The sequence below is a fragment of the Chelonus insularis genome, unplaced genomic scaffold (assembly GCF_013357705.1).
Source record: "Chelonus insularis isolate UGA/USDA-ARS -01 unplaced genomic scaffold, ASM1335770v1 contig_17_pilon, whole genome shotgun sequence".
NCBI classification, from domain to species: Eukaryota; Metazoa; Arthropoda; class Insecta; order Hymenoptera; family Braconidae; genus Chelonus; species Chelonus insularis.
Genome location: NW_023276415.1, coordinates 1,779,670 through 1,803,067, shown reverse-complemented (window position 1 = coordinate 1,803,067; position 23,398 = coordinate 1,779,670). Strand labels below are relative to the sequence as shown.

Here is a 23,398-nt window from a genome sequence, read left to right as displayed (position 1 = left end):
AGATCATCGATCACAGTTGGGAGTCTCTTTCTCTTTCTTTCTCTTCGAAATTCCCTCGATAGAACTCGCTTGAGCGAATTCTTCGTTCAAATACACCATCGTCTTCGTGGGTGTAGGTTCGTTTATGTCCGGTTGCGTTCGGGAATCTTCGACATTCAGGCCTGCGTCGACCCTGGACGACCCATGGCGGCTGTAGCAGAACTGGTTGTGGCTTTCACGCGGCAACACACTCTTGTGTCCACGCGTATTGTGTAACGTTTATTCGTAATATTTACGTGAAATAAACAATTATAGTTCATTAAACAGTTTAATTTAAACAAAATAAACTATTTCATATTAATAATATTAATTTGAGTTTACATAGAGTTGAAAAATTAACACGTGGAGCAATAAACAAGCTGTCAAAAAGTCTTGTGTTGAGTATAGTTGTGTTCTTGCTACCCAACCATCAGGAATCTCGTTTAGGCGCATTCGAATTGTAACAGGCGCTAAACTTCTTTTAAAGTTTCACAAAAACACTTTTTTAACTTTAAAAAAGTTGGATTTTTAGATCTAACGATTAAACTGGTGTCAAATTGAAACGAAATTTTATTTTTTATTTTTCAAAAGTTATTTTGGAAAATTTTATTTGATGTAAAAATCAGTTTAACACTTAAATAATAGTTGCTTAGTTACAACAATTAACTCTTAAACTAAAGAGTGTTTCAGACTTATTGTTAAACAATTAAAAAGGAATTTTTCAAGTAGTGAAAACAATTAGTGGGACACAAAAAATGAGCTGAGTTATATTATCGAACGAGAGAAGAGGGAAATTAAATGCGTTTCTTTTTCTATTATAAATAGAGACGCACGCGCAAAAATCGTTCTCTCTTACTCTCGTACGTCGTAACGACGAACACGTGCTTCGAAGCTAATCATGTTGCTGCGATTAGCACTGTTGTTTATCATCATAAGGCCCGGACAAGGCTCATTCAATCTCTTTCTCAGCCAGGCTGAAGTACGAAAATTAATGGGTAAGCATTTTCTCAATTTAAAATTACATCTCGTTTATCATTAAAAATCGTTTCTCTTTAATTGTGAGTGAAATATTGTTTATATTTATTTATTTTCTTTTTCTTGAATTATTTGGAAGCCTTTTGACTATCCATCAGAAACGAATCGTGAAATATTTTTGAATTCCACTTGTACAATCGCTTACAAGCTGATCATTTATCGACTTCATCCAAGGTTTATCTATATAGGAGATTAATTTAATCGCGATACTTCATGTTTTTTAGATTAAAAATAATAGTCTCAATTTCTTTGACATCTGTTATTTTGTCATATTCTTATTCATTTTTATTTAACTAATTCATAAATAATCACTAATTACCAGTCAAACGTTTTTTTATTATTGATATCATGATTGAAATACCCCTCAAATCCAATACGCCTCTTTAGTTATTAAAATAATGTCCAATAAAAGGCATGACCTTAATGATAAAACTATTATGTTGTAGGGAGTATTTTTTCCATTTTTGGAATAATTTTCTCTTGAATTATAGATGATACATTAATTATTTTATTTAAATTTTAAATAGCAATTTAAAGTTGACAATTTGATAGAAAAGAAATAATTACAGCTCGAGTAGAACCTCATGAATTAAGTTTTTAAAAGAGGAGAAGATTGAAGTATAATTGAATTCTAAAGGAAAAACATAATTTAAAATCCATTATTTAAAAATTATTGATATATTTATTTGACAATAATGTTGTGTTATATGTTAAGGTGAAATTTTAATATCCCATAACAGAGCCGCTATTTTTGAAGGAAATTTAATTTCTTCAGCCAATGTAAACAAACGAGCAGGTTCAAACATTGCTTTGGAAAAAAAATCATAATAACTGCATCAACAAAACAATTGTGTAAACAACATAATCTTCAATCAATATTTTGGTATTACATATCTCTAAGTATTATTGTGAGTGATGTTTTGAATTTGATTTCTATTCCGTTCATCCCTCATGAGAAGCTCGTTAATATAAATCTAGCTATTATGTAAAACAAATGAATCATTTAAATAGATGTTGATTTTTCTAGTAAAATGAACTGATTCTTCATATTAGAAGTATCCGGGAACTGATAAAATCAATGAATAATTGCCAATGTTCACATCATATTCACTGATTTATTCTCAGAGGGAATATATGGGTGTAAAGATGTGGATATTTATTAGAGCTTAAGCTTGACATTCAATTACTGTTGGAGAATTTGTTCATACAGAGGTGTTGAAATCTGTTATTTATATTCTTTGGAGTGCTCATTAATACTTAAAGAGCATGACACCTTTATTAAAACACCAAGTTTAATAATTGTTCATCATTTCCTTTAGATGATATTACCACAGCTGGAAATAATTTCCTTTCGGCTCGTTGGGCCGCAAAAAATGTCCAGCTCGCTGGTTTGCAATTGCGCGCAACGACACCTGAACATTCGAATTAGTACGTGGCTTTTCCCCTGCTCATATTCCACCATCTATTTTATCTGTGAAGCAGCCGACTGGTGTGCAATTCGTGAGTTTCGCGTGCTGTCTCCCTTGCGTTTCTCGATTCGCTCGCTTGCGAATTTCACGGAAATATTAATAGAAATAGCTGGGAAGCCAAGCGAGTTTTGTATAACAGACGCTCTCGGGAATTTTCGGATGACGAATACATGACAGAATAGATAAAGCTTTTTTATTATCTTCACAATTTTTCTCTGACAGATAAAATGAGAGAATTTCTCGTCAACACTCATTTATTAAATCGTTTAAACAAAAATACGCTTGTTGTAAAAAGCAAATATTTTTTTCCATCAGTAAAATCAATAACTGACCACTTTTTTCGCTTTAATTAATATTACGCTAAGTCTATCTGTCTGGTTTAATTTATTTTTTTGTTCGTGACTTTATTGCGTTTTCTCTCTTGTGATCGATTCTGAGAATAAAATTATCGCAGCTAATGTTTGAGTAACTAAAGGTTTGCTACTCTTGCTAATTTCATTACAAAAAATTAGTGAAAACTTCTCACACTCTTGGATTAAACTAATAGAATTAAGTGTATGTGTATGGCAATGTAATTTTTCATTAATAGATATTAAATAGATATAGAAGATTGCTGGAATATAAACTAAATGAATGTATTTGAAAGAGCAGACTCAATTGAAGCTCTTGATTAATATCTCTTCAAAAAGATTCTGATAATCCATCTATTTATTGCAGACTTTGAAAGTAATCAGAGTAATTTTTACTTTGACTGTAAATCCAGCAATCTATTAACTGGTCTGTTGGCGCAACAATTTTCCATAAAGGTTGATGTAAAGTAAAAATAAATGATGAAGCTTTTTTTCAGTAGAATGTTTATTTAGGATATCGTCTGGCGTACAGGTTAGACTATGGTGAATTGCTCGCGCTATATAGTTAGACATCGATTCGAAGCAAAGCGTTCATTGCTCGTGGTTGATGCAGACCAGGTCAGGAACCGCGTTCTCACTCTCTCAAAGGTTTGCCTGGTCGACTCAAAAATTTACGACCCATTACTCTCGAGTTCTCGCGGCTTGCCTCGCCACCTACGTGTTTATGCACGTGAATATTTCTCCAGCCATGTACCATACTCAATGCACACACGATCACGTAACGATGTGTAGACGATGATAATAGATAATTGAAATAAGCATGCATAAAATATTAAATATTTACAAAATCTGCAGTACATTGATATAAATATTCTTAATGAATCATATTATGAATTGCAATTATTAATCATTTGTTGTAAAGTTAACTTTTTAGTTATTAGTTTGTTTTTTTTTTAGTTATTATAAGGAATTTAGTTATTAAAAATGTTAACTTTACTTTGACTATAATGAAAAAAATTAATCTTGGCGTTTTATTGTGAAAAAATTATCATTCTTATACTTACAGTAATGTGTATAGTATTTTATAAACAAATAAAAAAAAAAATTGAATACACACAAGATAGATAAAAACGTTTAGTATATTTTCATCCTTTATAATAAATAGTCTTTTTAACTAACGCGTAATATTAACCTTCGAACTAGCGAGTAAATATGAGAATAAATCAGTTACAGCCATTATGTACATATCCACTCTCATACAAGTTCCAAGTCTAGACCGTTTGATTCTCTAGTATAGACTTTAGCTGCCTCTGTACGAGGCATGGTAATAAAATATGATAACGAGGTCCTTGTTAAGCGTCTCTGGGTGCCGCGGGCCTCGCCAGGACCGGCTTTCTAGTTTGTTTAGACACCGAATAATCGAGTATTCTTTCTCTCTTGTTCGCATGGAGAATTCTCTCGTTTACCTTTTATCTCTTCCTACCTTTTCTCGTCTTTACATTTTATTTGGTCCTGTTTCTTCTGCCTTGAGAGTCTTGACCGAGCTACGTGGCCACGAGAGTTCCAAGGGGAAACTCGAGATCGGTTTTAAGATAGGGCTTTACTAAACCTTCTTCATGGACCATATGGACCAATGCCGGATCTCATAGTCTCTTGTAGCAAAGTAACGTCTAAAATTTCGTGGTTCTTTAAAGTTTCTAACTTATTTGGTCTGCAAGCAATCAAGCCAAGAAATCGATCTGATGGTAAAAACCTTTTCTCTCTCAAATTACTTGAAGAGTTTCATCTTACACTTGAATAAGGGAAGACTCCAATCGGTCGATTGGCACTCTATTGTCCTGTGGTAATTTACATTATTTATTCATCCATAAATTCCCTCCTGGTGAGACTTGATCATCATGGAATGAATTCGTGAATAAAATTTTCCCATGATGGATGACCAAAAAGATTCATGATGGATCGATGGAATAACGTATCTCCCTCATGTCCTCGTGAAAAAATTTGTTTGCCTTTTTATCTGCTTGTTATGTGAAAATGCTGGTGTCTAACAGCTACTTCAACTCAAACTGTGTACTTTTATCAACGAAAAATGTAGAATACTAAATATACTAACTAAAAACATTTATTTTCTGTTCAAATAAATTTATATTCTCTAAAGAATAATTTTTTACTACTCCAAAACATCCACTATCCATATTCATTCCAAAATTAGTGTCTTTTTATATTCTAATTAGTATTTATGTCATAATTTATTTAAAAAATAAATATTTTACAGAGTATTTTTTATAAAAACTGTCTCCTAAACGTCTGTATTCCAGACAGCTCTTATCTAGAGTATTACTTTAATAAAAATGTGTTATAAAACATAATGTAAAAAAACAACTCATTTATCTTATCCAACCCAGTGTCAAATATACACATCTTTAGCCTTGTATTAAAGGTCCTTTAAGATAAAACCTCGAATATTCCAAACCTGTCGGGACAACTTCCTAACAGAGGTGTCTTTTCATTCCCCTAAATTGATTTTACACATTCAGTACAATTTTCCTGCATTTGGACGGTACTTTTTGATTTCGTGAAATAATTTGTAATTCTATTACCGAACGAGAGAACTCAATCGCCAGTATACTGAACTCTCAAGTACATTTAATGTAAATGTGAGACTCAACAAACTTTTTCAAATTTATTGGGAATAAATTTTATATTCTCTCTCGTTCTACGATAAACCATGATGCTGCGTGAGGGTACTATCATCAGAAGTAAAAGTTTTATTAGCCTCTTCTACACCCGCATATTCCATACTTTATTCGACAAAATTACACAGTTTGCATCGAAATTGCTTTTTTGACACTGGAATTTATATATTATGTGAAGAAGTTCACAATTTATTTTATTAAAAAAAAACTACCAGTTCATGAATTTATTGATATAGCACTCATGTCAATTTAAGGGATTTTTTAATCACAGTTTCCTTTTGAAATTTTAATAAATTTTTAAATGACTTGTGGTTTGAAAAATAGCTTTTTTTACCAATGTATCTTTCTTTACATTGAACTTACGATGGTCTTTGACCTTTAAAAGTGTGGCATAAATACTCAGTGGCGTCATTTAAATCAATTCTCCGAAGTAGAATATATATCCAAAATATCCAATAAAAGAGAAAAAATATATAAATTAATCAGTGAGTCTTTATTAGGTACATCAAAATTTCAGAGAACGATAAGTCATAAAAGAAAGTATACAATATTTTATGTTGAGACATGAAAGGTCAAGAATCCTTCGTTTATTTTTGCACGAATCTTCACAAGATAGTATATGTGACATCCAATGGTTTTTATTAACTTCCCTGTATTCGTTATCTCTTGGAAAATATTATTCTGAAACTTATGTGTTCGTATATCACTGCATCGTTTATTCTGGTTAAAATTAATATACTATCCAATTTGGAGCCCGTCAAACCGGACCACGCGAAACAAGCATCAGCTGTCAGAAGTCTGTGTCAAAACACGAAAACGCCACTCGAACGTAGTAGCGCGTGAGTTCTCCATCACCCTTTTAGTCAGTGTAAGTCAGGCTTCGTTTTCTTTCCTCTTCTGCTTGTTCTCGGGTACAGCCCTACCTAGTTAGAGCCTGACAGGCCCATCGAGATGGGACCGAAGTAGTGGGGTCGACTCAAAGAACCCGCCAAGACCCCGTGAAAACGTTTATGCATGTCCAATGGCGTGGACTCAAGGGGGCCTGGTTAACGGGATCCAATCAATTCTCTCCAGTTATTCACTATGCTTACAAATACGCCAAGTACTTTACTATTTCACTTCATAAATTGCTGACAGGAGATCACAACAACATCACCCAGCAGTTTTTCAGCACGAAAATTGTTTTGAAATTATTATTATTTGAGTGATTTGAAAACAATTTTTTTTCTATTTCTGAAAATATTACCCTGACCAAAGACATTACTCAAATTCAATAAGATTCTTTGTTATGTATTCTAAAGAATTTCTTTCTTAATAATTGAAGAATATTTATGTTATACACTGTGAGTTGTTGAGCGTCAATAAAGTATTTGGAGTAGAATAAGTTCAAAATATTAGACATTCAGTTGCAAGTTTGATACATTGCATTGCAACAAAAATGATCCAATTCCAGTGATCTAGATATTACTCAAGTTTGTTGCATATTTGTTGGCATTACAAGCATGAAAATATGTATTTTTATGAATGTGAAACAAACTTTTTTAAATAAGATTACTGGTTGTCAAGCAACAAAAAATATTTTAAAATTTTAGCTTAACCAACTCCAAAAAAAATCTCACAAGTGCAATAAAGGACTAAAAAAGCATTTCACAAAACGCATAAATGTATCTACTATTTTAGTTTGAAAATTTTGTTAACAATTTTGTTTTTTGTTCTCCTATTGGACAGGTGACCACAGTTTCCCTTTTTTCAACGAATATAGAGTGAATAATACAAGTTTTTGAATACAAATGTCAAAAGTAGAAAAAAAAAAGTTTAAAACGGTCTCTCGTGTACTGAAATTCAATGATTATTCGCAGAAATATGATCAACACTTTACGTGTTACTAAAAATTGTTCTGCTTCAGCAGAATATATAACTTCTATCTAGCCGAGAAGTTATAAATTTTCAACAGATCTTTATTAAGTTCATTTATTTTTATGAATAAATTTCTTCATTATTATTGCATTAAAATAATTTTTTATAGGAAAATTGAATAAAGAAATTATTCTGAATTGTATTTAAAATCTTTCTAACCTAATTTACCATACTTTATTTATAAATCTTTAATTATTCGAACTCTTGGCTGTTTAAACTATTAAAGAATAGATGAAAGCCTCGATCTTTATCTCGACTTTTAACATCAATAACAAATGGACTTTCACCAAATACACTCATAATTAGAGTTTGTTTGAAAATTTTTATATAAATATTAATACAAAAACCGTCATAACGTCGAACTTTTGTGATTAAAATGAGTCGATTTTCATTGACAACCGTAATAACTTATGCATTTAAATGAATATATTAAAGCTTTGTATTAATCAAATAAAAAGGAACATTTTCAAAAGTAATTTTTCCGCTTTACATGATTGATCACACAGTCAATTAAAGCAGCCAATGTTAGCGATTATGAAGGTAAATTTGCATGAAAATTAAACTAATAAAAAAGAAAAAGTGCTTTTGATTTAAATTCGAGTGGAATTGGGAATAATAAAAACCGTTTCCAGAGAACAGTCAAACGGAGGAAATGAATGAATATTTTTGCATGAAGCTCTTTAATCTCCGTTGCACAAAAACTTGTTTTAAATAAAAGAGCCTCGTTGGCTGGAGCATGAAAAGTGCAGTGTGTCACGGTAGGCTTTACAGGGTGTACAGGATCGATAAATATGCATATCATGCACGTGCCAAACTCTTTTCAAGCAATCTCGGTAAATAAGTGCACCCGGGATTCTATGTTGACAATGAAGCATTTCTCAGTCGTGTCATAGAAGATGAATAAAAAAGGTCTTGAAGAGGGTGCGAGAGTTGGAAAAATGTATGTTACCTGCAAAGCGAGATGAAGAAAAAAGTAGGTGAAAAGAGTGAAAGATTTCTTTCATTTAAAACAGCAGAAGCGGCAAATTGAGGACGAGTAGTTTGGATTTTAAAACACCATCGAATTGTATAACCGCAGTGTGATATTTCAGTCTCGGTATACATCGGATGTAGCAATGTTTGCGCCTCTGGTACCATCAATCTCTGACTCCTCGTTAAGAAGCCCGTGTTATGTTTTTCGCTAGTGTGAGTCAGGCATGGCAAGCACGCGTTCTCTTAGGCTTATATTAGTTGTGTGGCGAAGAAAGAAATCTGGACATTTACATGAAGATGAGAACTGTATGAGGAACCCCCGTGGATTTCCTAGTAAAAACAACCGGCGAATCCTACTCGAAGATTATTATTGTTATTGTTTGAAGATTATTTTTGAGTTAATTAACATTTCTGTGATAATAGAATATTTTTATGGAAATATTTATTGAATTTATTTGACACTTAAAAAAAATATTGACTGCAATTTATTAATCATTTCTAAATGAAGAATATCTCTTAAACCATATGTACCAACTAATAATAGATTTTTTATTATTCTTTAAACATTTATCCACTCTTAAAACTTTTATTCTTTTATATTTAATACAAAAATATTAAACACCAAAAAGTGAATATCATTTCATAATTTGTTTTCTTAAATCACTTTTCATTTTATCAAATATTTATTTCTATTCAACAAAGAAAGTTTTTTTTTGCTATTAAATGAATTTTTCAAACAAAATGTAAAAAAATATAAAAATGTTTCTTTGTGACTATTAGAGCTGAAAATGTAATATTTAATTTCAGAATTGGAATGCAGAAATGCTTGAATAAATTCAATAGCATCAAGTGTTGAAAGTTTATTCAATTCATACATTTTTTTCTTTATTTCTAATTTTATTGAAAAGATCATATAGAAAGGACTTTATTTTCTACGTATGAAAAGATCCTCACAAAATAAAAAAAACAGTTAAATTCATTTAGAAGAATGCCATTGTCATTTTAAATCGAACTTATAGTGAATTTTAAACCAAAGAGACGGAAAACTGATGAAAATAAAACACATATAAATATAGAAATTTTATAAAAACATATTCAAACCTTCAAGTGATGACTGCTTTTATTTTCTCCATCTAATTCTTCCTTATGAATAAGATCACCGAAGAGATGGCACTTTCATAACGAGATCTATAGAAAATTTTAATATTCCATGACAAAGTAGATCAGCTGAGAGGCATATTTTTCTTGAAAAATGGAAGATTTTGAAATATTTCTTGTACCTCACTGACCCTTCTCAAATTCTGAAATACAAGAACAGGTTGTTGGTAATAGTTTTGGGATGCCCTATCAATCGAATTGAGATACTATAATGGAATTGACTTTAGGAGCTTCTAGAAATTCCCTCAAGAGAGTTTTTGAGAGCCAGAAACAATCATTCGTATCAAGTTGACGATACCAGGATTTTCTTGGGTCTCCTGAGATTTTTGCAAAGTTTACTTAAGATGATTGTGAGGGTAAACTGTCTCGCTGGTAAAATTCTATAGATAGAAATCGTTGAAAAGCATAAAATAAAAAACAGAAAGAAAAATATTATTTTACGTTCCTAATACTTGAGGTTGTGTAGTTGTCGAAACTAAACACTGACGTTATTCATCAATTTCGACTGCTCCTATCCATTTGAAAATCTTTTAATCCTCGTCAACAGTCCAAGGTTACCTGGCAAGCTTCTTTTGACTGACAGGATCTTAACGAGCATCTGACTAAAGAAAGATGAAAGGTCTTAACAACATACATCATATTAAATATTCCAATGATAACGCTCTTATATTACATCCGTCAAACAATGAGCTTAAAATAAACTTCTCGTGTGGGTTGCCATAATTTTCGTGTTATTTAACATAAAAAGGACTTTGTGATTTGAATACCTCATGTTTTAGTTTGATTGAAAACGGACGCATGTATACTTACGCACAATGACTCGTCAGAATGAAAAAAGCTTCTCTACTCTCTCAATCAAACAATTTTTTCTGTCAATAACGTAATAAGGGACTTCCTCGAAATTTGACCTGACATCATGTTGCTTCTCATAACAACGTGTACAATCAAACCTGCGGTAATATCATATGCTCATTCAATTTAATACGCTTACTGAATTATAGAAAAAATTTTTCATTAACAAATAATGTTGTGAAAAAATTTTTAAATTAGTTTTTTAAACAAAATTGATGAGAATGAGAGTTCATTGTAACATGTATTTTAATCCAAAATATATCTTTCTCACAAATGTTTCTCTTATGAAATGTCAAATATAATTTTTTTTCCAAAGACACTTTTCTTTTCAATGTCATTGTGAATCATTCGCTATTTAATTTTATATCACATTTGGAATGAATTAATAGAAAAGTAAAAATTCATACGATCATGATAAATTACATTGAGACGGCTATAAAAGGACCCCAGGGAATTTTTTATATTTTAGAATCTATAGAAAGGTGTCGTGAGTGTTTTGGAAAATGGTATTTAAAAAAAATGAACCAAGGACAAATAAACAAACCTCACATATCGATTGGAGTAAATTCAGAACAAGTTCTACGAATGGCTTTTAAGCTGAAAATATATTTGGTGTAGATATAATGTGTGTTTCACTGGACGAAACCCCGTCGCGACGGGTGGACGAAACGTCGCGAACGATTTATCACTTTGTCCATAGTTGTGCAGGCCCCTTGGGGTCATCAAGAGTACGTTTAAAGCCACAGAAAACCTTTCACGGGCCCCCCTATCGCGAGAGAAACTTGTAGATCTCTGAAGTTGATCCAGACGAAAACTTGAATTTCTTCAGGGTTCTTTGATATTCGATTTGCAGCATTTTCATATCTCCTTAGTCTTAATCTTCTAGGCCATGGCGTCGATCATGCGATAAGTCTGGAGACTGTCTTTTCCAAGCATCCAAGAGAAAAAATATATTCCTCGATATCTAAAGAACCGACTATAACTATAAGTTCTTGTGGAAAAATTGGTTTATTGATAAGCTCTCACTAATATTCTCTCCTCTCTAAGATAAAACTGATCGTCACGCTATAGTTAATTTATGGAAAACATATATTATTTTTATGTCGTTAGATATGAAAGCAAGAACACTATAAATAAGATTTTCAATAAAGAAACATTCACTATTAACCATAAATAATAATAATAGATGTTGAGAATTGATAAATGTTAAGTTTTTTTTATTTAAAAAAGAGAAAAGAAATCATATTTTATTATGTAATCTTTATATTAACTCTTCAAGAAATAAAAGAGCCATTTGGGGCCTTAACAGTTCGTCACATTCCAAAAAGAGCCTTAGGGCCCCAGGGTGCCGTTATGCCGCCCCTTGCTTTTCAAGCATTTTTTATTAGATAAAAATAATTGGTTTTGAAAATCCAAAGACTTCTATAACGTTACGTTTTTTGGTTCGTAAGTATCATGGACCATAATCAAAGCATTTTTACGTATAATATGATTTTAAAATAAGACGAAAAAATTCAGTCTACGGATTAACTTGACTTGGTAAAAAGGAGAAAAGTCTTGGCAGGATTTCTTTGGATTAAGATCCACGCGTTGGGGTGGAAACCCCGTTGCTCTAAAGATTTTGTCAGCCCCCAATACAAACTTATTCAGACGAGAAAGCGCGGAAAGAACTGTCAGTGAATAACGCAAAGAAAAGAGGAATAATTGGAACAAAAAGTACATCACAAAGGTCTTCACACGCGTGACAAATCCAATGTAACCCCAATCAACGTTCTATCCTTGCCACAACTCAAAATTCACGAGAAAGCAGAGCATCTCCTGATGGTAATCCTCGGATGAGTATTCCGTGAATTCGACTGGGCCTTGCGGGTATGCAACACATGGCACGACAGCGACGCATGCGATGGCTCAATCAGACTTCCATCTGTCGTATTCCCCACCAAAAATCCAGAGACAATCACGGCTGCATCAACTGAGGGTGACCAGAGACAATATTATCTCAGTGTAGAATCACTGAAATCTTTATCTCTGCCCTCCATTTCTGTCTATTTGCAAAGTTTACAGTTCATATATCACCAACTCTATCGTTCTTTGCTATATTCACATGTATGTTTAACAAGCTTTTCGTTAGAAAGCTGTTTAGTTTAAAAAAATTAACATGAAAATAGTACAAAAATCTTGATAAATGCGTTTGTAACACTTTTTCCGTCATATTTAGAGACATTGAATCCAGATTAAAATATTTCTTTCATTAAAAACAAATTACTGTCAGGTCTTTCTTTTTATTTAAATAACTTGAAATTTATTGTTTACCGAATTAAATATTTCATTTACTATGATTCATATAATAAAAATACAAATAACAGAAAAATATTAAATTCGTAATTTAATATTTTTTAGCTAATATTCATCAATGAACATTTTGTAACAACAGCTTTATCATAACAAATTTATTGGCTCAATCTTGTCTTGTTTCAAATTTGTTTCGTAGCTCAAATACTATTAGAAATTCAAAACAAGTACTTATAATAAAAAATTTTATCTTTTTATAATTATCTCAACTTAAAGATTTTTTTATCAGCCTGAATAAATTCACAGAAATTACTTGTCTCTCAATTTTCATAAGTTCCACGGAAATTTATTAAAAAGCTTCATTTCAAAAAGTTTGATCGTCTTCTTCACATTTTTGCTATGGATTGCTTTTTTATCAATCTGTATGGAAGATCAAAATTATTTCAAAATAAAAGTAAATTTAACAATGACTAAAAAGTAAGGTAAGTTTGATTCTATAAATAGCTAGAAAGTTTGATCTACAAAGATAAATGCATTTTTTTATTCGAGGAAAAATTTAATAGAATAAAGACAGATTATTATGAAGTCGAATATTTTCAATAAAAGATGTCAATTGAATCATTTATAGACAAACCCATATTCTATCAAAAAAAATATTCGATCAAACTTTTTCTTTCTTAAATTGAGTAATAAAAATGATTGATTTACAAAATCTTTTCGTCAGAAATAATAGTAAAAGTACAGATATGACTTTTTTTAGAAAATTGTTGTACTTCAATGATTCATTCATCTTTTTTTAGTGTCAGCTTTAGTGGATTAAAATTCTTTGAAACATATGTTACGATCACTGAAAGAAGGATATATTTATAGTTGATATGATTTATTAACTATAAATATATTAGAGAGTTGGATATGGCGAACTTGATACATATTCATTATTAATATATGATACATTTGCATTACATATGCAAATAATGTTCTAACAAATATAGATATTTTAATATTAAATACCCATATCCTTAAAATAAACATTTCAAGTACTCAAAATAAATAAGTTTACTTGTCTAAAATGATGTAACATTACGTGCAAAAATCGCGAATAATTCAACTAATGATAAGTGCATCAAAAAGAAATCATTAAATGAAATTAATTGTTTTATTTTTATCATAAATATTTATAATAATTGACAGAAATACAGTATGTTTAATAATTATCAACCTTATCGTAATTAATACAAAAAACATAATGAATATAAAACTCAAAAACATAAATTATATGTACTGATGAATTTTCTTTCATCAATTTATAATAGAATGCATCATAAATATTAAATAATTCAGAAAAAAATAGTTATCACCAAGTCGTGGCAATGTTCATTTCTTAAAATAGGCCATTTTTCAAAAATGGTTGCAACAATTTAATAACTTTGGTTTTGCAGTCTTCTAATCTTAATGGATGCGATAAGTTTTAATTATGATCACCTTGTTAAAGAGGACTCCGATTATGAATCAACCAGATTCTACAACGTTCAGCTTCTGATGAATCTACATGGAAAACAGTAAATATTATAATTATATTATTTAAACAATCATCAACGGAGTATATTGCCAGTATTTTAAAGAGTATATTAATCAAACCTTCTATATTTTCAATTGCTTTCTTCTCTGTGACCGAACTTTTCTTGATAAGATTCTCTGCTTCCTGTATGGATGTTCTTATATTTTTGTATTTGTCAACTAATTTAACCCTTGCGAGACCTGATTTATTATGTTTTATAAATCTCCCATTATACACTGTTACAATTATAATATAAACTCATTAAACTAATTTTAACACGCTCACTATTTTACTTAAATGACGAACGATAAAGATCTAATGACGCTACGCCAAAATTGAGATGCTATTGTTTTGTAATTGTAAAATTGGTCGTTATAATAACTTGGCGTAACATGCTAATGTATTCTTTTAATTCGCGGTTTTAAAATTGTTTGATACGTACATGATATATTAATTATCGACATATCCGTATTTAAATCAAATGAAAAATTTTCTTGTTCCTAATAAATATTGTTTTGAGTCCAAATATGACTCAGATGTAAAAAAAAATTACATATATTTAAACAAAATATATATTTCAAGCAAGTGAATTACTTATATTGAATATCGAAAAATTTTTGTTAGTTCAAGAGAACTTTACAAAGTATTTATTGTTAATAAAATTTATCAGATTTTTAGCACCAACCATATCTCTACATTTAAAATAAATGAATCCTTTTTTTCAGTGTATTTAAGTATTAATATCCCGATTTATTACCAATCTAAATAAGATCAGTTTACTCTAAATGAATAAACTACAGTCAATTTAGAAAAAAAAATGATATATTATTCATAACCACTCATATATATTGAGAAATCATATGCATTATGTTTCAATCTTCAATGTGTTGTGTTTGAGATATATTGAGGAAAAAAAGTTTTGTTTATATAAACCAAACAACTCCACGTGATGTGGTCACAAAGGCTTGTTGTAATCTGTCGTTACTAAAAATGGACTGATTTATGTACCAAAATCATATTATATAAAAAAACTTATAATTTTTGAAGCATATCGACCAGATTACATATTCTGAATTTCTATACCAATGTCAGTCAAGTGAGTCATGATATAGTTAACCATAAATTAATTATCTATGTTTGAATTACATTTTCTCCACTCAATAATTAATTTTTTTATAAAATAATAGAATTGTTAAAAAAAATTTCCTTCTGATATATAATTATCAAATAAAATATCCTTTGTATAGACATAACAAAAAAAATCAAAATGGTTTCTTACCGACTCGTGAGACCGGTTTGGATAAAAACGCGTGAAAAGGCGATAACCAATTTGTCTTAAGGCAAAATAAATGGACGTAAGAAATTATTACTTTAACGAGAATTGCGAATGGGTTATCTTAAATGTAAAACTGTATCACGTTTCACGTGGGTGCAAAAATTAAGCCACAAGCTGTTGAGTTTGTTCGTGTTTTATATGATGACTCGTAAAATTTTGTGTGAACGACCTAGCTAACAAGAGGAAAGGCTCAAATTATACAGGTAAATAAACCCACACGAGCTCTCAAAAATTCCAAATAATTTTGTTCGAAGAGAAAACAATGGGAAAAACAAATATTTACTAAACATTCCAATTAAGTAAAATATTTAACTTGTTTCTCCCGGTTTATTTCACCGGATGGCATCTTACTCAAATGATGTTTGGTTAACATCAATGATAAGCATCCTGAAAACGACGAAAATCATCAGCATAATAATCAACAGGGTAATGCCATCTCCAGAAGAAAAGATAATATACAGTTACTCGTCAAGTTGATTTTCAATCCCAATATTGTAGTTGATAACGAGCCTGAAAGTAATGATTATTCCCAGTCTATTTCTATCTCAATCAATATGTCACCCTCGTTCTTAAGCGAAAAGAAAGTAAAATAAATTGTCGTTAAAAATAGAAGCAATTACTTTTCTTCATCTCTCGCGACTCGACAAATTGTCTTTCTCTCCTTTTCCTCTCTGTCATCTTGCTGCTCTTGAAAAGTCAGACTCTTAAATTGGCTCAGGCGATTTCCTTGGAATTTTCCGAGTAAGAATACCAGAATAGCGTTTACCAGACCGAAAAGCCATTGGCAAGTATTTACGAGGGTTAGAGTGAAATTCTTTGGATTTCATTGGTAAAGCCGTGAAGCGGATGTGGCTTGTAAAGGAAGTCTTTCCTTAAACTCAACCTAAATGCACCGCATGCCTCAATATCTCTTCTTCTCGGCGTGTTCATCGTTGGGTAATCCTTCTAGGAGGATGAACAGTGTCATAAAGTTACCCTGAGGCGAAAAGGTACGCAAGTAATATCAACTAGGGTTGATAGGGAAACGAGCACGGCCTCAGGATGCACTCAACCTCAATAGTTGCTACGAGAAAACTTGCTTGAGTGATTCTAGAGGAGGATTCAGATGTGAATTACACGTCTCGACTACTTGGAGTTACGTCTTCATATGAGAGAAACTGTTACAAGTTGAACCTACGTGTTGACCGTCAGACACATGAGAGTGTGAGGACAAGTCCGGGACTTATGAGTTATTCAGAAGTTCCGAGGACAGTCCGTCGTTCGATAAATGCTAAACAGCTGCTGTCGCGTCGCTTATATTACCTGGTATGTAGAAATTTCCAACTGGAGGATAAGAGAGGGCGTAGAGGATAGTGAGTCTCTTGTGGTGTATAAAGTAGAAAATACTTCTGATGTATGCATTGTATATTAGTGACGAATGAGGCGAGGAAAAGGGAGAACTTTCCTACTCATTTCACTCTAGATACACGTAACATATTGCTAGGGTGTGCCCGGAAGCAACTACTAATGCGAGTGTGATATACACCAACGTTTTTATTCCAGACAGGTACATGGAGAAGTAGTTTCCTTGAATCTATCACAATATTGGAAGAAAGGTCTATGAGATAATCTTCTACAAATAGTAGCCGCCAATAAATATATCGTGTGGAATATGTTTGCTTTATAGATGTAAAAATTGAATTTTAAGTGAGACGATTATAGAATTTTTGTGTGATTCTGAAACATTGAGAATAAATTACTATCGTACATAAAATGAAAAATAACGGTTTAGGTGTTATTTATTTTTTTGTTTTTTACAAAAAGCAATGATAGATGTTAGATCGAAATGAAATTTCCAACTTACTGTATTTGATAAGAATTCCAACATTGATAATTGATTCATAAAAAAAAATTTTATTCAAGATATTCAATAGAAAGTTCAAGTGACGTTTTTGATCGTGCATCAGCTATTTTCGCTCTATTAAACCACTTTTCAAATATTGTAGGATAAAATATGAGTGTGTTAAGCCTATTAACATCTATATAAAATACAAATAGTGTCAATAATTTGATTAAAATATTGTTTTGATGGAGAAGCTTTTTTATTCAAATGTATCAGCAACAAATAATTTTACACAATAAAGAAAGTCTTCATAAAGAATTGAATTTTAAAGCAACATGATATTTATTATCATGAATTTGTTCTTTATTGGTTAGATATAAACGTTTATGGTCATTAATTATCTAAATCTCTAGACATAATTCGTTTCTCTTAAAAAATTATTACTAGTACTAAAAATAAATGATCTATCGAAACATAATAGAACTTACTCTATTCAATTTCGATCACTTCAATTAATTGACAACACTACTGCTCTGTATAATCGTCAAGTGGTTGCAATAAATGTACATGCTTCCCAATAATTATATCTTTAACTATTCCATCTAAACGGATCGGTTTAATCAGCCAATCGAAAAATATCGTGCAATATTCAGCAATTGATTGTTTCGACTAAACCAGCCATGAAATTAATTCGCTGTACAATAAAATGATTTAAAGAAAAAGAAGAAAAATGAATGAATAATTCTTTACAAAACATAATTCGATTATAACAACACCACTGAATCCATTGAGTTAAAATATCAAAATAAAAAATCTCTGTAAAAATTCATCGTTATATTTTTACATTATTTTCTCTCAGAAGTATTTATTCATTTAAAAAAATTTTCAATGGGACTAAGACTCATCTCAGAAGACTAAGAATAGGCTTTATAAACGCGCGTTGGTTCGAACAAATGCAATATTGTCGTTCTTCAGCTTTCTTCTTGGTTTAGCACCTTTTCTTTTATTTGTCCCAGTGGTATCCTCTATCTCTTTTTCGGGTTTTGGACGGTCTGCAGCCGGGTGGGACCTTGTTATAGTCGTCGTTAGTATTATAGTTGGAGTTTTTTTCAGGTCGATAGGTGTCGAGTTACAACAGGTCTCGTAGTCCTGTCGGCTTCAGGGAGTCGTGGGTAACAGAGGACTCATGTTCTTCATATCCCGTGGAGGTTTCCAACTCAAGAATTGTACCAACTCCCAATGGTGTTCTTCCTTCTTCAGAGTCTCTTTCATTCGGACGCAGCTTTACTCGTCAGGTTTACTCAATGAAGTATTTTGACAGCTAAGCGACACGCTAGCCTGCGAAATTTCGCCGGGTGTTTCACACCTAAACTAAAGAGACGCGCGTGCTTCTTTTCTTTTTGCACACCGATTTCCTTTGACAAGAAATCACTTCCATGTATTTCTTACATAAAGAAAAGTGACACAATAAAAACTATTATAGCTAAACAAGATTAAAAAAGCATTAAAGAGATTTTTTTTTTAGGTAAACGATATAAAAAATTTTTTGAACCTGTCAAAGTATTATTTTCTTTCGAAAATGTTTTTATATTTGAAACGATTTTCCATTGTATACAACTATAGTTGAATAGGAAAACAAAGTTTATGTTTGATTGTAAAATGAAATTCTACTATTGATACTTTAAAGCTTACATAACTAAATATATATGTAAAGAGAATTTATAAATGTTGGCAATTTTTCTCATATTGAACAATAGTTTTGAATAGAATTACGGATCACTTGAAAGTTTTAGTTTAAAAGTGGCAAATCTAAAAATTTGGAATTAAAATATCAAAAATCGTTAAGAATAATTTAATATTGTTATTATCAGTTGAATCATGATAATAACCATAAAATACGACTACAAGCAATAACATGTATACTATTGTAACACAACCATTCATATAGCAGTAACAGCACAACAATGAGCAGGAGTTTCGAAGTCTCAAAAAAAAAGTACGTTTAATGTTTCTTTTTTTGTACAATGATAGAATGATTTGAAAAATTCGAATAATTGAATTCACTCCATTCATTGTTAATAAGAATATTTGATTATTATCAATTGTTATTTTTCTGTAAATAGGGGGATTTGGTTAATATTACTATCTGTATTTTCTGGTGTAAATTAGTTCATTATAGAAATTATTTAATGCGATAAATAATTCATTCTCTTCCTTATAATTAGTAGTTTCATATTACTAATTACTCTGTTATTCGAAATTTTAATTTTCCATTATTCATCAATTTGTAATTTTGAAATTCTCATTATCGAATATTAAAGTATTCTGAAATTTCTGATTTTTTATTAACTTTACTCTAATTTTACCCTAAATATGACTTATTTCTACTGAATCGGGATCGTTGTCTTTGAAGAGTTTTAATAATTTTATTATAAATATACAATGAGACTGTGGACGGCTATCGTTAAAATGGTTTGCATCGAATTTACCCTTAATACTTGAAAAGCATTAAATCCAGAAGTTACAAAAATGGATTCCAAACATTTGATGCCTGTAACTTCTCCTTCCGTGTTCTTAAGAAACTCTAAACTGGAACGATTTTTTTTCTGAAGACTATCATTGTTGAGTAAATCTAATAAGGAAATTTTGCTTCTACATTTTTTCATAGGTATTTATATATTGATTTCTATCAGTGATACTGAAGGCTAGTAATTTATTTTTGATGTTCAATTCTTAAGCTCTTTCAATTGGAGACAACATTACTACACTGCTATCATTTACTGGTTTATAAATTGGTAATGGCTTATTTATTTATAAGAAAATATATTCTAGGCCGTGTGGAACAATTCTAGATGATGTACTACCAAGTATAGTGAAAGTTTTACCTGAATTGTTTGTACCTACAAACAAACGTAATATATATTCTAATTTTGCCCTAAAAATTACTATGCAGTTTAGTAATTTTTACCGTCACTCTGCAGTGTCACCAAATTACCATAGAATTCAGGGTAATTTTTACTATACATTCCTCTGCGTGAATATATCTATAATTTGTGTTATTATAATAAAAAAAATACATATCAACCATATAACATTTTATTTAAAACTTTAATGTAATATTAGCATACAGATAAAACCAATCAATATTTTATATAGCTACTTGACTTCAAAATGACAATTGTATTTTATAATAATGATGAGTAGTTGAAGCTTTATAACGTTATTATTCATCCACAATGTGAGGGGAAAATTAATTATATAGTGAATTAATTTCGGAGTAACTTTTCATTTCCAGCCCTCTATGATGAAATTAACTTTTATTAACAGTTAACAGAATAATTCATTATCAATTATAGTATATTTAATTCTCATCAAGTTCATTGACTAAATCATTTATTGATCATTTCTAAATTTCAATTTAATAATCGATTTTTATATAAAAATTTTATGAAACAGAAGTAAATCTTGATCATTTAGGGTAAAATCTTTTTTCAGTGTAGTAAAAATGTATATGTAAAGTAGTTGGCTATAAAGAAATATTTATTTAAGAAACGATTAACTCGTTATGATGAGCATAAAATATGAATATAAAAATTGATGAGATGAAGAGAAATTTAGATTACAATGAAGTTTATAGTCAAATAGGCCATTTTATAGTAAATGGGACCACAAATCTTGAGAAATTAAATTCGCTTTTCTCTTTCATTTAGACCCTCTCGTTTGTACTTTGACATACCGCTGCTGCTTCTGACCTCGTTACCGGTTTACCTCTACTCTCTTTAAGCATCTGACGATGAGATAGGGCTACCATATCTCTTTGACTCCTCTTTCGTGCAATTACAGAAGAGTGTCGGCACTTGGAGGCGTTGAGGAAGCTTGTTCTAGACCTAGAATAAAGTAAAAAAGAAAAGAGAAAATCCCCTATAAGTACATGTAAAAAACTTCTTTTTCTATCTTGCTCTTGACCATGGTTTTAATATAAAAAAAAAAGTAGAAAATGTAGAGAACCAGCGAGTTGGAATGTTAACATACAAAGTTAAAAGAAAAGAAAAAAGTAAGTAGGAAGAGAGAGTTAGAGAAAAATCCTTTGATGTCTGAGCATGATGACGAAGGAGAAACAGCCCTTTCAGTGAAGGCGTCGACCCTTGAGAACTGGTGCCAGACACAATTGTCACAAGAGGGCCTCCCGTGGTACTTCGAGGTCTCTCCTTTTACATTAGTAAACGCACTGCCAGTGGGACCTAGTGTGCTCTAGTCACCTTTTAGGGCGTACCAACTTCAACTATCGTTTCTTTTGCATCAAATCCACCCATTCTTACTTTTATCTTCAACAACACTTCCGGCTTTTCACAATCGCTCCTTGTTACTTTTTAATTTCTACCTCTATGTCATGGCCAAAATCTTATGAATTATTTCATGCATTTATGTATTGTCCTCAGGGATTCGACTAACATCCAGCAGTGATGATTAATAATGACTACCTTTCTCCTGCTGAGAGCGTATTAAAATAATTAATTTGACTTGAAATTTAATCAATTTACTCAAGTGTAATTGGAAGTTTACGGGAAATATTCAAAATGTAAGAATCGTGCAGTCTACAGGTCTCGTGCAGATCCGATATCTGATGCAAAGAAACTGGCAAAGGCCAGGAGACACAGCCAAGGATCCATGGGTATTGTTTCGAAGTGATTTAAAAATCCTTTCGTGGCTCGTTAACCTTCCTATCGGATGCTTGAGGCCAATGTAATGCAGCCGGAACCACGAACAAGAGAGTCAACTTATACGGAGACCATTGGGCATTTATTTTGCCCCTTGGCCCTTTTCAGTTTTTTTTCAAGACCTCTTTTACCTTTTCCTTTTACTAACAGTTTGTTCGTTTTCTTCGTGTCCTTTTTGCCCTCCCAGAATCTACTGCTTCCGAACACTCGGTGCAGGTACATGAGAAACTTATTGGTGGGGTGCATAAGAGATTTTATCTTCAGTAAAGAATCACGAGTGTATATGGTCGCTACGAAAATGTCTAGTTAAGATTGTATTTCTAAAGATATACAAAATTTGATCTTTTTAATTATAGATGTCGAGGGTTCATTTTCAAACAAGTAAATTACAGGTTTGTTAAACATTTAATTGAATGGAAAATTTCCAAATCTTCATCAAAAAAAAAATTGCTTCACGATGTTCAATAAAATACCTGAACATCTAAGAGACAACCATATTGTTTCTCCTGTGGTTTTAAGAGCACGATTATTATTTCATCAGACAAAAGAGGAACTTGCAAAAAATTTTTTATTGATACTATCAGCTATAAACTAACTGATAAAAAATGGTGAAATATAATAAGTTGATTTTCGTAACTATAAAACATCGATTTTATGGCCGTTTACTGCAAAGCAGAAATATTTTACGAGCATGTGCACTCTTCTTGGTCACGAGAGCGTGCAGAGTCGTAGTAGCCAATCGTACCTTTTATTCATTTCTTTCTTACGATCTTACCTGCAGGATCAACCATACCACCGGCTTCTGCAAGTCCTCCAGAGAATACAAGGGAAAAGAATGAGAGGTGTAGCCAAGATCCAAGATCGTGGATATATGTGCGGCTGTATTTTATGGAAAGTCTCTTGGGTCCCCATGTTCAACAACACACCTGTCAAACACATGAATGTTTCGTCCTCTATCTATAAATTTTCTACGTTTATATTCTTAATGTCATCCTCTCATGAAATATGAGAAGGTCCATTTATTAATTGGTGAACAAACATTTGTACATTGAATAAATATTTTTTGTAATAAATATTAGATGGATATGATAGCAAATGGTGTAGGATGAAATTTTCTTGAAAAATGAAACTTAATTGAATAATTTACATTGACGTTAAAATTCAATGACGAAGTTATAGTTGAGTCAAAGTTAACAACAGAAGTT

At 31.2% G+C, this 23,398-nt stretch overlaps 1 protein-coding gene across 1 annotated transcript in view; it reads left to right on the top strand.

Annotated features, from left to right (window-relative positions):
* Positions 1–213: 213 nt before the first annotated feature.
* Positions 214–23,398, top strand: part of dnt (tyrosine-protein kinase Dnt) — a 33,604-nt gene continuing 10,419 nt past the window's right edge. Inside the window, exon 1 of the mRNA XM_035078901.1 lies at positions 214–1,013. Coding sequence (XP_034934792.1) covers positions 917–1,013 — 97 coding nt within the window. The 5' untranslated portion in view covers positions 214–916. The remainder of the gene's footprint in view (positions 1,014–23,398) is intronic.